Below are 12,560 nucleotides of genomic sequence, written 5' to 3' on the forward strand. Positions count from 1 at the left end.
TTCTTTTTAAAGCAGATATCCAGAAAGTGGACGGGTCTATGAAGAGTTTTCTGGTAAAGAAAATATAGGCCTTTCCTTCCAACTTGGCTGGTCAGTAGAAGATTGGCTTCACAACTGTAAGTACACATGAGTAACAAAACGTAACAATATTAATTTAAACTTCTTTATTATACTCCGAACAGTTTTGTAGTGATATCTGATGTATTTTATTTCCTTTTTCTACATGAAGTGTGTTGTTAGTTTAAAAGAAATTATATTTGAAATGTTATGTACATATTTTATGATGACACAATTTTGCGCTTTATGTCATACAATGTAGTTTTTACTCTCATCGCAATAGAGTTATTATTCCTCAGTATATAGGTCTTCATGTAACTCTTTTTGTATAGAAATGTTTCGTTCTTATTATCTGCATATGTTGCATTAAGTTTGGGGTGGGCATTGGTAAAGCATGTTCCTTTTAATGTGCTTATTTTTAAACTATAAATTTCAAATATAGTTTGAATACGTTTCAAATGATTAATACGCTGTTGGTAAAGGTAGGTTGGGAGAAAAAACGAACGAATGATTAAATATTGTACAATGTATGAGTTGTGAATGAGTAGCCACTGATTATACATCTACCTTTATGTTATTATTCTTTGTAGAACATACATATTCAAACTTCCAAATAATATTAGTTCTTAAGTTTGCCTCGAATGTTCGAGGTCATTGGTTCGATCCCCGGGAGAGTCTCATCAACGACTTTGACAGGCTGATTCTCCAACGAGCACGGAGCATATGGGCGGCGTGTGTCACCTAGTAAAATACACTCTACAATTTGTTACTTCTGTGAGCTAGCCAAATTAATATTCAGCTCAGCGTGTCTGACTAGCACAAAACAGATTCCTATTGATTTGTCAAACTTACTGGTCCTAAAATAATATCTCAATATGGCAAAGTACTTACATCGATAATTATACTAAAGTTCTAATATTGCCTCATTGTAAAATGTTTTGCCAATAAGTGACAATTTTATTCTGATGGCATATAGCATATTTATAAACGATGTACAATGATTTATGCTACATTTGAATGTTATGAAGCCGAAAATTCAGTTTTCTTTAATAAAATGTTTAATTTAAATAGTATCCTTAAATTTGTCTTGTAAGGTTAAGTATTTTGAAAATTGTTGTTTTTTTTTTTAATTTGCAGTTGTTAAAATCATTAGCATTAGTACTTAAAACATTGAATTGAATTTATGATTACTCATCATATCTATTTATATTACATTTTTAAATAACTGCCATTATAGTGGAATTGAGCTAAAATATATTTGTGTCATTTCGGATATTTCTGAACTTTTATGTTCGATCATTCTTCATATGAAATATTTTGCTACCATAATTCAGTTATTAGGTTAATATTATCACGGTAATATCTCCGAGTGTGACCTTAATTGTTTGTACTTTTGGCATTTTCTTAAGAATTTGACTCATAACCGATTGCAATTACCAAATACATTAAATGAATTGTTCTTTGTTACTGTTAAAAGATATACATATCCTTTTCGTGCATTTAAATGTCTTAAATTTGAGACATTATTGGGAAATAGCATTCCTTCTTGTCTTATTCGATATTTAATTACAACGAAATGAGGGTAACAACAACATTACCAAACACCAATCCTATCCATAATCAAGTCAAATCCAAAATAAATCAAAAGCTAATACATTTCAGAAGAAAATTGCACTTTTTCACCGGTACCTAGCATCGCATGTGAGGATAACGAGAGAAGTTATCAGACAGGCCCGCAGAAATGGGTCGGGAAGTGAATTCAAAGTGAAAGTATCCTCTAAATTGGTTTCAAAATTTAAATATGCAATTGAAAAAAGAAGAAAACATTACAAAATATATTTAAAGCATCTAGATACGGAACGCTGAACTATTTTTTTTTTCAAAAATGTACAACAGTTAACTATCCCATCTCGCCCCTTTCAGCTATTGTCCTTTTTTTCGGTGATTTCACAAACGTAAGAAAACTGTAGAAGATTTATGCTCGTTTGAAGCTTTGCATCACTGACATTATCTTAATTTGTACATTTTCTTTATGTTTTATTATATTTTTGTTTCTCCTTTGAAGATTCTTTATTGTCCGTTTTCCCGAAAATGTTACAAGGAAGAATAAAGTACAAACTTTAATGTTTATGCATGTATTATTGACTTTAACTAACGGTGTCCTTCGTTGTATCCTTTCTTCTCATCTCATAAGAAATGACGTAAGCAACTAAAATGTGACTGCATGCTGATTAACACTTTACACAGGGTTTCTATAAAAATCCGACGTCTCATCTTAAGGAAAAACAACATCCTTGTAATGAATGCTTAAAAGTGTCTACAAACCTAAGTATTTTTGAAAATTGATGTTGCGTTTGTATTCGTTTACCAACCGATAAAGGGTGTCAATATTCTTTTTTTTTCTTGTTTGTCAGTTTCCTAGCTTCCATTAAATCAATTCAAATTTTAAATTTAAAGTAATTCGAATCATGGCCACATAAGGAACATAGTCATTGCATGCTGTGGTGGTATTCAAATCAAATTAATGTCAGTATTTACTTAACCTGACGTAAACTCTTTCTTGGGTCTAGGTTTAGTTCGTGGAATTAATCCCATTTATCCATTGAATAAAGAAGACAAATATTTTTTATGATATTTATATCAACTGTTACTACTGTAACATTGTGACAGGAGCAATCAGAATGATTTGTATGTGTATCAAACATTTTTGAAAAGACTGATATATGTGATAAAAGAGATATTCTTGTGACCACCACTTATAATAAGTGTCAGAACACAAAAAAATTTTGAAATGTATTACCATACCCAGAACCATCCTCTGGAAATTTAAGGTTTTTACAGAGAATAGTTCTTAAAAGAAAGAAGTTTAGTCTTATCCTTGAGACATGGTTGAAAGTCCTTTTGTAATTTTGGTTAGGGATATTGTTAATATCATTTCATCAAGGCATTTTATTTAAGGCTTACCATTTATGAGGTTTTTCTCAAGCTTGGACTTTTGATCATTTATATTGTACTTTTAAAATGCAACTTTCGAATATATAACAGTAATTCGAGTAATGTTGCTACAAAATTGAAGTCATCACTACAGAAGTTTTATGGTCGTCATCATGAACTCGAGGATAGAACTGATTTACTTTTCAATGGGTCATGGTCTTCCTTTCTCTTTCAACTTCCCTGAAATTGACTTTTTATGAGCAAATCGGCGAATGTTTCCAGAAAGGCAGAGGACGCTCGCTTATCCTACCGGTGCACGTGGTCCATGCTCCCAGTTTTTAATGGAGTTGCGAATTTACTCTTGATACTATGTATGTATTATTTTGGTTACTTTATGTTCTTTGTTGTGTATGTCCGTTTTCCGTGTCTGGGCTTTATCCATAGATTACATTCTTTTGATTTCCGCTAGAATCTTGGTTCCCTTGATTACTCCTTACTTTGTAGATATATATTACATGTATAGATCTTTAATTTTTCTCTGTCCCCATTTCTCAAAGAGAATTGACTATTCCCTATTCCCAATGGAATCTCCACGGCACTTTTCTTTATTATAATAATATATTTATCAACTTATATTTTATATTTTAAGAGTCTTCAACTTTTGATTAAATTCAGAATGCTTAATATGTATTTTTGTTTTTCCCATTCAGAATTCACCGTACGAAATTCCATTTCTTATTTCAATTTCCTACCCTACATTCCCAATACCCCATAATCTATTTACCAAATAATGGGAAGTTGACCGCCATAAGTGTTACTCTACTACGTTTGCTAATTGGTCAGCCGACTAAGTCTTTAAACAGAATAATTGTAATTTTAAACACGAATAAAATAGATTTTATTTCGATGTCTAGTTATTATTTGTATTTAGTTTATTCATTCTTTCTGTTTCTACGCGTAATGGTCTACATTATGGTCATTTAGTTCAATGACATAAATAATATGCATAACTTTATGCGCAGACATTATACTTCAAATTTACTTCTTTTGATTAAATCGGTCAAATGTTCAATTAAATATTGTATTGAATAACAAAGCATTTGGATCATTTCCAAAATGTTAACTTAGTTTCACAAAATAAACTGGATATGAAACACAAATATGTTATTGTTATATTTTTCTAAGTTGTTCGCAAAACGTTTTGTTTAAAAAAATAGTTTCCCGAAGTGGACTAAAGCGGGATATATTCCAAACTCTTCCATAAAGTTTTAGGTATTTGCGAACAATAACAAGAATCAGACTGCGAATATGTAATCTATCAAATTAAGTATTGATACATTTGTTCTTATAATGTCTTCAATATACCATGTATGATACGTGTGTTATTTTAAAACTCAAACCCGGAGCTACACTTAGGTTAAAATTATACAATCGCATCCTATTTAGAAGGTCAGCAAACTGGCTCAAATATAGTGTTCCCTCCCTTAAAGGAAAACCATATAAACCTAAGCCAGTGACATATTGTATTTAAACTGTTCATAACATGACTAGACAATAAATTAAGTGAAACATTAACTAGAGAGCATAACCTATAACATTAACTTTATTTTCTTTATGCCAATATAACAACATCTCCAGTCTTTGCAGTCTCTAAGGAGACAAAATCTATCACATGGTCATCTTTTGTCTTCAATAGAAGAAGACAAATATCGAATCATTAATAGCATTTGTATTTCAAATAAGACTAATGTCTCTATATACTTTACGCTTTCTGTATGTAAAATCGCTCCCTTGCGTTTAATTGCGCCTGATTTTTCTCTCTTTTAATAAACATTAAACAAACTAGCTTATCTTCACCATGTCAAGATATGAAATGCTTCTAAACAAATGTAATTTTTATCCACATTTTAGTATCAAATAATATTTATTATTGTTATACAAGTGTTGTACATAGTGTAAGTAATGATTCAGCTCTACTTAATCCTTAGTTAAGTCCGGGTCAGATCAATTAAAAAAAAAAGACAATTACCTCTAAGATACATCGATGAGTATTTATAACATCGACCTTTGAAGTTGTACAGCCGTGCATAGCTCTTATTGGTCTGAAATGACGGACTTTTTTTTATCGGAAGTCCTGTTTCAGCATTATTTACTAAAAAGAACTTGAGTTATGATTATGTGGATAAACGTTTTTGTCAGACTTTTCAATGTTGTTAAATTGTTATTTGATGTTTGTTTGTTTGTTGGGGTTTAATGTCCGAGCAGCAATATTTCAGCTATATTCTGACGATGAACATGAAATTGATGATAGATGAACATGAAATGATGATGAAATGAAAAAGGGATGGGACACAAGGACAATGGGGTCGACAAATTTTGATTGCCACTGGAAATAGGGAGGGATAGGTAGGATCGGGTAATTTAGCCTCCTGTGGCGGAGCCCTATGGTTCCTACTCCGGGAGAATGCCACAGTAGGGTTCTTTAACGTGCGAGGAACGTGGCATCTTTCCCAACACGGTGCACCACTATGGTTTGCGGTCAGGTTTTCCGTATTATAGCCTGACAACCCCAGCATGTAACATGCCAGGGGTACCCCATTCCACCACCTGGGGCACACAACCCAATTGCTCTGTGAGCAGAGCGCCCTAGCCCCCGGCTAAGGTTCTGAGCACTATTTAGTCGCCTTTTACGGCAAGCTTAGCGCTGCTGCATGCCTATTCTTTAAATACTCGTACCTGCACGGGGCAATTGTTATTTGAAGATGTTTACTTAATTTTTCAAGTATAGGTTATCTTCTAAATCTGCACACCGGTGTGACATGTACACAAATAGCAATTTGGTAAACACAAAAAAACATAAATAAACAGGTAATTTGAATCAGTCGGCAGGTAATTTTACAGCGTATTCATGTGTATTGTTTAAGTGCAACCCAAATTGATTTCAGACTAAGTGGTCCAACATCAGAAAATGTCTTCTGATCCGGAAAAAACAAAGGAAGAAGAAGTAGGTGATGATGACGATGATGTCGTTAATCCATGGGATGTTGCCAGTAAATCGCAGAAAGGGGTGGATTACAGCAAACTCATCAGTAAGTATAAAAAAAGGAATATTGAGTACCACATGATAAACAGCCTTAGTTTCATGCTACAAACCTTGTGAAATCACGACAAAATAATATGATTGCATTGTGTAAATTTTACTTTCAAATATACATGTCACTAATGATTTGAATATCATTTAGAAACACACATTAAAAAACACACATACGCATTTGCTTTTTTGTTAATTATTAATAAAATGTATTAAATATCGCAATTTTAAAGTTCTGATATAAAAAAAAAACCCTGAGCCTAAACCTGGCACGATATAGTACTTCATAACATAATTCCGTATTCGCCTTGAGTCAAATAGAATTATATGCAGCATACTGCCAGTTTATTTTGTTACTCCAAGGATAATTTTAATTTCTTTTCATACATGTATATTGTATGTTATGCCGAGTTTTCGCCCCCCCCCCTTTATTGAACATTGTATAAATCATTGTTTCTTTTTGCAAACCTAGTGCATTGCCGATTTTTTACTTATTAATACGTTATGCTTTACATTACAATCATATTTCTTTTTCTCCTGAAAGAAGGAGACTTTTAAATGACATATAGTTCTCCATTAGTTGAGTGCAAGTGGTTATACTGCGGGGTTACGAATGATTTAGTGGTGATTAGCGCCTTTGATAAATCTTTTTTTATTACGTAACGTCGGCCTCTATCTCGTTTTTATTCTTCTTCTAAAGCGTCGAAGGCTATAAAACAGTTTATAACAATGTTATCAAGAATATTTTGTTGATAAAAAAATTGACCAAATTCTTCATGAATTCAAAATAATTAAGTGTCACTCCTTGTGAGAATCATGCAAAATGTGATTCATGGTTCAACTTGGAAAGCTTTTATTTTTGATATTTTGTTTACAATATAATGATAAACAAGAAGTAACATGTGGCTTTTCATATAACCCTTGTTCTTCGGAAATAAAAATTATATAGAACGTGTTGTATAAGCTAACAATGAAATACAATAGAAACTATTGGCTTTTCAATATGAATTTTCTCGTAAGAGCACATAGATTGCAATGAATAATTATACAGTTCATCATATAGACCTATTAAGCAACTTAATTACAAAAAATTATGGTGTATTACTTATTACAGAATGTGCATGATTCATAGTTGGAGTGCTACTTAAGTTTAAGGCTTGGGCAATTAAAAAGGTTCTTTGAAATTTTTAAGAAAAATTTGGAAGTTCCAAAATAGATGAAGAATTAATAAAAAGGATTGAAAAGGTGACTGGGAAGGAACCTCACCATTTTCTACGAAGAGACATATTTTTCTCACACAGGTATAAACATAATACTAAAATATTGCTGGATACATGTTATGTGTGTGATTATAGTATGAATTGATACATGTTATGTGTGTGATTATAGTATGAATTGATACATGTTATGTGTGTGATTACAGTATGAATTAGTACATGTTATGTGTGTGATTATAGTATGAATTGATACATGTTATGTGTGTGATTATAGTATGAATTGATACATGTTATGTGTGTGATTATAGTATGAATTGATACATGTTATGTGTGTGATTATAGTATGAATTGATACATGTTATGTGTGTGATTACAGTATGAATTAGTACATGTTATGTGTGTGATTATAGTATGAATTGATAAAGCTAATAAATTAATTTAAAAGAAACCTGTATTATTTTGTTTTCATGAGCATGATCGTGACGGTATGCCTACCATATGCGTACTTATTTGTTCTTGGAACAATAACAAAATACGACTTGTTCGTGCATATTGTAGTGCTTAACTGGTTTTTGTTGAGAAGGAATTTAAAAAGTAATTCACAAGAATACATTTTGTAAGCATAATTTACAAAATCATAAATTGATTATACTTGTTTTCCGTTTTATTGAAGCGTATTACTAGTAGGAGAAATGAGCTATTCCGCTGCATAATCCATGTTTGTTAAATATATTTTCTATTGGCTCAGTTATGAAAAGCTTATAAACTGCATGGCAAGTTTTTAACATAATTAGCACATGAGTTTAATTACACGTTGCGTTTACCTTTAAAAATGAAGAATGCGTTTGTTGCCTTGTAACATTTTCCTTAGAATTTATTATGTTTCAAGCAAGATATAATTTGATTTTCTTGACCATTTGAAACAGGGACATGCACCACATCCTTGACCTGGTGGAACAGAAGAAGTCATTTTACTTGTATACTGGTCGAGGGCCATCTTCCGAAGCTATGCATCTTGGTCATCTCATTCCATTCATCTTTACCAAGTAAGTGAAGGATTAAATGAAACTATGTATGATTTCTAATCGTTCATTTGACCCTTATTTCTTGATGATATTTGTTCTATAAGGTACTGGTGATCAGCAAACTGAAATATGTGTATTCTATTTTTTAATCTCCAGTTTAAATTTACCACCAACATTATTTGTTTTGTACACAGATGGCTACAAGATGCTTTTGACGTACCTTTGGTGATTCAGATGACTGACGATGAAAAGTTTCTATGGAAAAACGAACTGACAATTGAGGAGACGAACAAACTCGCCCATGAAAATGCCAAAGATATAATCGCATGCGGATTTGACATGGATAAGACGTTCATTTTTAGCGATGTAGAATACATCTCGTATGTATTTTTCCATTTCGTAATATAATTACAATAACTCAAAAATATGTATACTTTCCCATTAGAATCTGTAGATATTAATTTAAAACTGCAAAATCATGTCAATCAAAATGACAAGTGTTGGTAACATAAACGATAGGAAGCCTGAATTATTAGAATATCTTTATGTAGATGTTAGAAACACTTACGTGTCAGTCCCTGTGAGAATAAGGCAGTACGTGAAACAAGGTATGAAAAAACCATCATTTTGGTAGAGTGTAATTTGACTATTTACATCTTCATGATAAAAAAAGACAAAATTTTATATAAATTGCTGGACCATTGAGTTGCAAATAATTGAAATGCACTGAAAATTAACATTTCAAGGGCAGATAACTCTGTCTAAAAACTCATTTTTTTCTAAAATTCCATTGAAAAATTTCTGAACAAAGCCAGTGATGCAGAGATCAAACAATGGTCTTTTCAAATAAACAAAGTATCTTTGAGTGATATAACGTTGTCAGATCGGTGGGGTTTAGATATGCATGTTTCAGATTTTTCCCCATAGACTTAAATCGAACTACTGCGCTATTTATATTACTTCAAATGTAAATTTCAGTATTTTATTCGTCCATTTTTGATGGACGAGTTTGTAATGTCTTATAATGTTTTTAATGTCGTGGATTTTAGGGAAAGTAAGGAGTTTTACAAAATGATGTGTAAAATTCAAAAACTTGTGACCTTCAATCAAGTGAAAGGAATATTTGGTTTCAACGAAAGCAACAGTATTGGCCAAATAAGCTTTCCATCCATCCAAGCCACGCCTAGCTTTAGTTCTGCATTCCCGCAAATATTTAATGGTAAAGATGACATTCCTTGCCTCATTCCTTGCGCAATAGATCAGGTTAGTGTAACTGTGTAACAAAAAAAACAACATGTTTTCTTATGAGGCAATAACTTTATACAATGGTTTGTAAATAAAAATGTTATTTGGTTTTGTTCCAATATTCCGATTTTGTGGAAAACAATTATGCATTTAGAATCTTTAATCTCTATCTTTCCGTATTTGCTGATCTGTGAAAACCAAAGGAACGCACAATAAAGTAAATTCATAACTGATTTTTAACTAACATGTGGTTTAAATATTACGACTTATATGGTATATTGTTACGAATGAATACAGTTTCCATTAACAACCTTATATTTCTAATGTTTCTATTAGTTAATATGTTCACACTATAAGATGCCATAAAAAGTATAGTATTTCAGGATCCATACTTCCGGATGACCCGAGATGTTGCCCCAAAGCTTGGTCTACGGAAGCCTGCATTGCTTCACTCTACTTTCTTTCCGGCATTACAAGGTGCCCAAAGTAAGATGAGTGCCAGTGATCCTAATTCATCCATATTTCTGACGGACACAGATGAACAGATAAAGTCGAAGGTAATTTGATATATCATTTCTTTTTATTTTTCTCAGTGGTTTCGTAATTATATCAGTTTATATGTATACTCTTATGAACCAATCAAAGACCCCATCTAATATTTACGAATTTAAATTAGCATAAAATTATAAATTTATAATCACAAAACTTTGAAATATGTTTCCTATTTCAATCCTCATTTACTATACAATGGAAGTAACATGCATTTCAAAAATAAAACGCCCTTATTGGTTTAACATTTTGAATATATTTGATAGTGTGGTAAGACCATCATATAATATGTAGTTAGCATTAATCATATAAAACAAGTTTAATTCTTCCTGTTTATCTAGATCAACAAGTACGCCTTCTCTGGAGGTCAAGCTACAGAGGAAGAACACAGAAAAATCGGTGGTAACTGTGACATTGATGTATCTTATCAATATCTCACATTCTTTCACGAAGACGATGATAAAGTTGACGATATCAGAAAGGTAATCGTCGTACTATTCTCTGATATATGCGGCAATGCTATCTTCCATTTCCGTCATAGTTAATGTCTGCATTCCTCGTTTTGACACAGGCGTATTGTATTTATTTTCTATTATCTATTGGTCCAATAAGTCGTAGGTGTTAATTAAACCTTAATTATGAGTTTATTTTTGGTTAAATTAGCTGTAAATATTTCTAGATTGTTTGCCCTATCAGTGCACTATTTGGCTATATAATTTAACCTTTGATTTTCGAGAGCTGAATATCATTTGTGCCATGGTTTTCCCAGACCAATTCTACCATTCAAAAGTGTCTTTGTTTACTTACATTTTGAAATATAAACCTCCTTTAAATGTCGACATGCGCTGTACATGTATTGCTTCATATAACACGTTATAGGCAAATGTATTCTATATAACGAGAATGGGTATGGTGTAGATGTCAAAGAGACAATAATTGGAACGGGATGAAAATATCAGCCCAAGGCCACCCATTGGTCTTCAAAGAACGACGAGGAAACCCCTATACTACACGACAGGATGCAACAGGCCAAAACATCATTATATACAGGTACAGCGAAAGAGTCGCCTCTATATACTCAAGTAACATTAAAATAAACCGAAAGTGAAAACGATACAAGACATACAGAGGTAAGAAATTCATGACTTGTGACAGGCGAAAAAATGCGGAGGGGTTAAAGTACTTGATGTGATCACAACCCCCTTTTAAAATCTGGTGACAGTGGAAAAACCATTTGAATAATGTCCTGTTGGCTATAGTTATATTTCACTGGAGTATTTACAGAACTTAACCAGATTGCTAACAATACACTGCAAATTGCAAAAAAAGTTGACATTGTATCGTATGTTTCTGAAGAGGGTCATGGGCAACAACATTTCCGTATAAGTTGGGATTGTTATCTTAATTTCTAAAAAAACGATAAATGATATGTCGCAATCGGGTTTATCTTCACAGCAACGACAGATAAGCAAACGATAAACTGTTAAACAGTACCAAAATAAATACATATAAGGAAGATATATATGATATACAACCATCACGCATTCTAATGATAAATACCATCTTCCCTTATTAAATTCAAGTGTATATAACTATGTAGTTTAATTTTCTATTACCTATTTTTTGTCAAATATATATATACATACTTTTGTTTTAGAAATACACAAGCGGTGAAATGCTAACTGGTGAACTGAAACAAGAGCTGATCAAGGTTCTCCAGAAGCTTGTGGGAGAACACAGAGAAAGGAGGACTAAAGTAACAGATGACATTGTTAATCAATTCATGAAATCTAGGAAACTCAAATTCGAGTTTTAATTATATCATTATGTTGTGTAATCCAATGGAGTACCGGTAATTGATGTAACCTACCCCGTTTGACATATTTTTATCATTGTCGTTTGTTTGTGGTTGAAAATTTTAAGATATGATTTTGTATCTGTTTTAGAAAAGCCATAGATCGGTATATATGTTTAAATCAGTTCTAGAGTAATTACTATCGCATAGACCTACTCCATTACTTAGTATGTGTGTTTGTGTCTTTAAGAACGCTGCTTTAATTTGATATTGTATCAATTTGCTTGATTTTTTATGTCACCCAATACATACTTTTGTCTGGAATAAAAGCATTTTCCTTCTCCATTTAGTTGTTATACGTACATACTTTTGCGAGGAAAAAAGTACGGATTTCAAAGTTTATATATAAGTAAATTATTTTTTTGTAGGCCGACAAATTAAATTAAGATACAAGCTTAACCTTAAATAAGCTGAAATTACATGATATGAATAGATATCGCTCGGGGTAAAATATTGCGGCACGAATAGTCTGGCCTTGGTAAAACAATGATAAACTGGGGTTTCCGTGATTTATTTCTTAAATAGAAAAAAAACAGTGCAGGGACATAAATATAAATACAACACAAATTATAAGATTTTATGAAATC

General features: G+C 32.1%; 1 protein-coding gene across 1 annotated transcript; it reads left to right on the top strand.

The window, feature by feature from the left end:
- Window positions 1-6: 6 nt before the first annotated feature.
- Window positions 7-12,258, top strand: LOC148627516 (tryptophan--tRNA ligase, cytoplasmic-like). Its single transcript, XM_088574257.1, has 9 exons — window positions 7-116; window positions 5,937-6,080; window positions 7,275-7,383; window positions 8,226-8,345; window positions 8,519-8,704; window positions 9,374-9,587; window positions 9,953-10,126; window positions 10,460-10,600; window positions 11,776-12,258. The coding sequence occupies exons 2-9, from the start codon at window positions 5,960-5,962 to the stop codon at window positions 11,932-11,934; spliced, it is 1,224 nt and encodes a 407-aa protein (XP_088430383.1). The 5' UTR covers window positions 7-116; window positions 5,937-5,959; the 3' UTR covers window positions 11,935-12,258.
- The last annotated feature ends 302 nt before the right edge of the window (window positions 12,259-12,560 follow it).

The sequence above is a fragment of the Perna viridis genome, chromosome 1, assembly GCF_037379345.1.
Source record: "Perna viridis isolate PV_CMFRI_1.1 ecotype Kerala chromosome 1, ASM3737934v1, whole genome shotgun sequence".
Taxonomy (NCBI): Eukaryota; Metazoa; Mollusca; class Bivalvia; order Mytilida; family Mytilidae; genus Perna; species Perna viridis.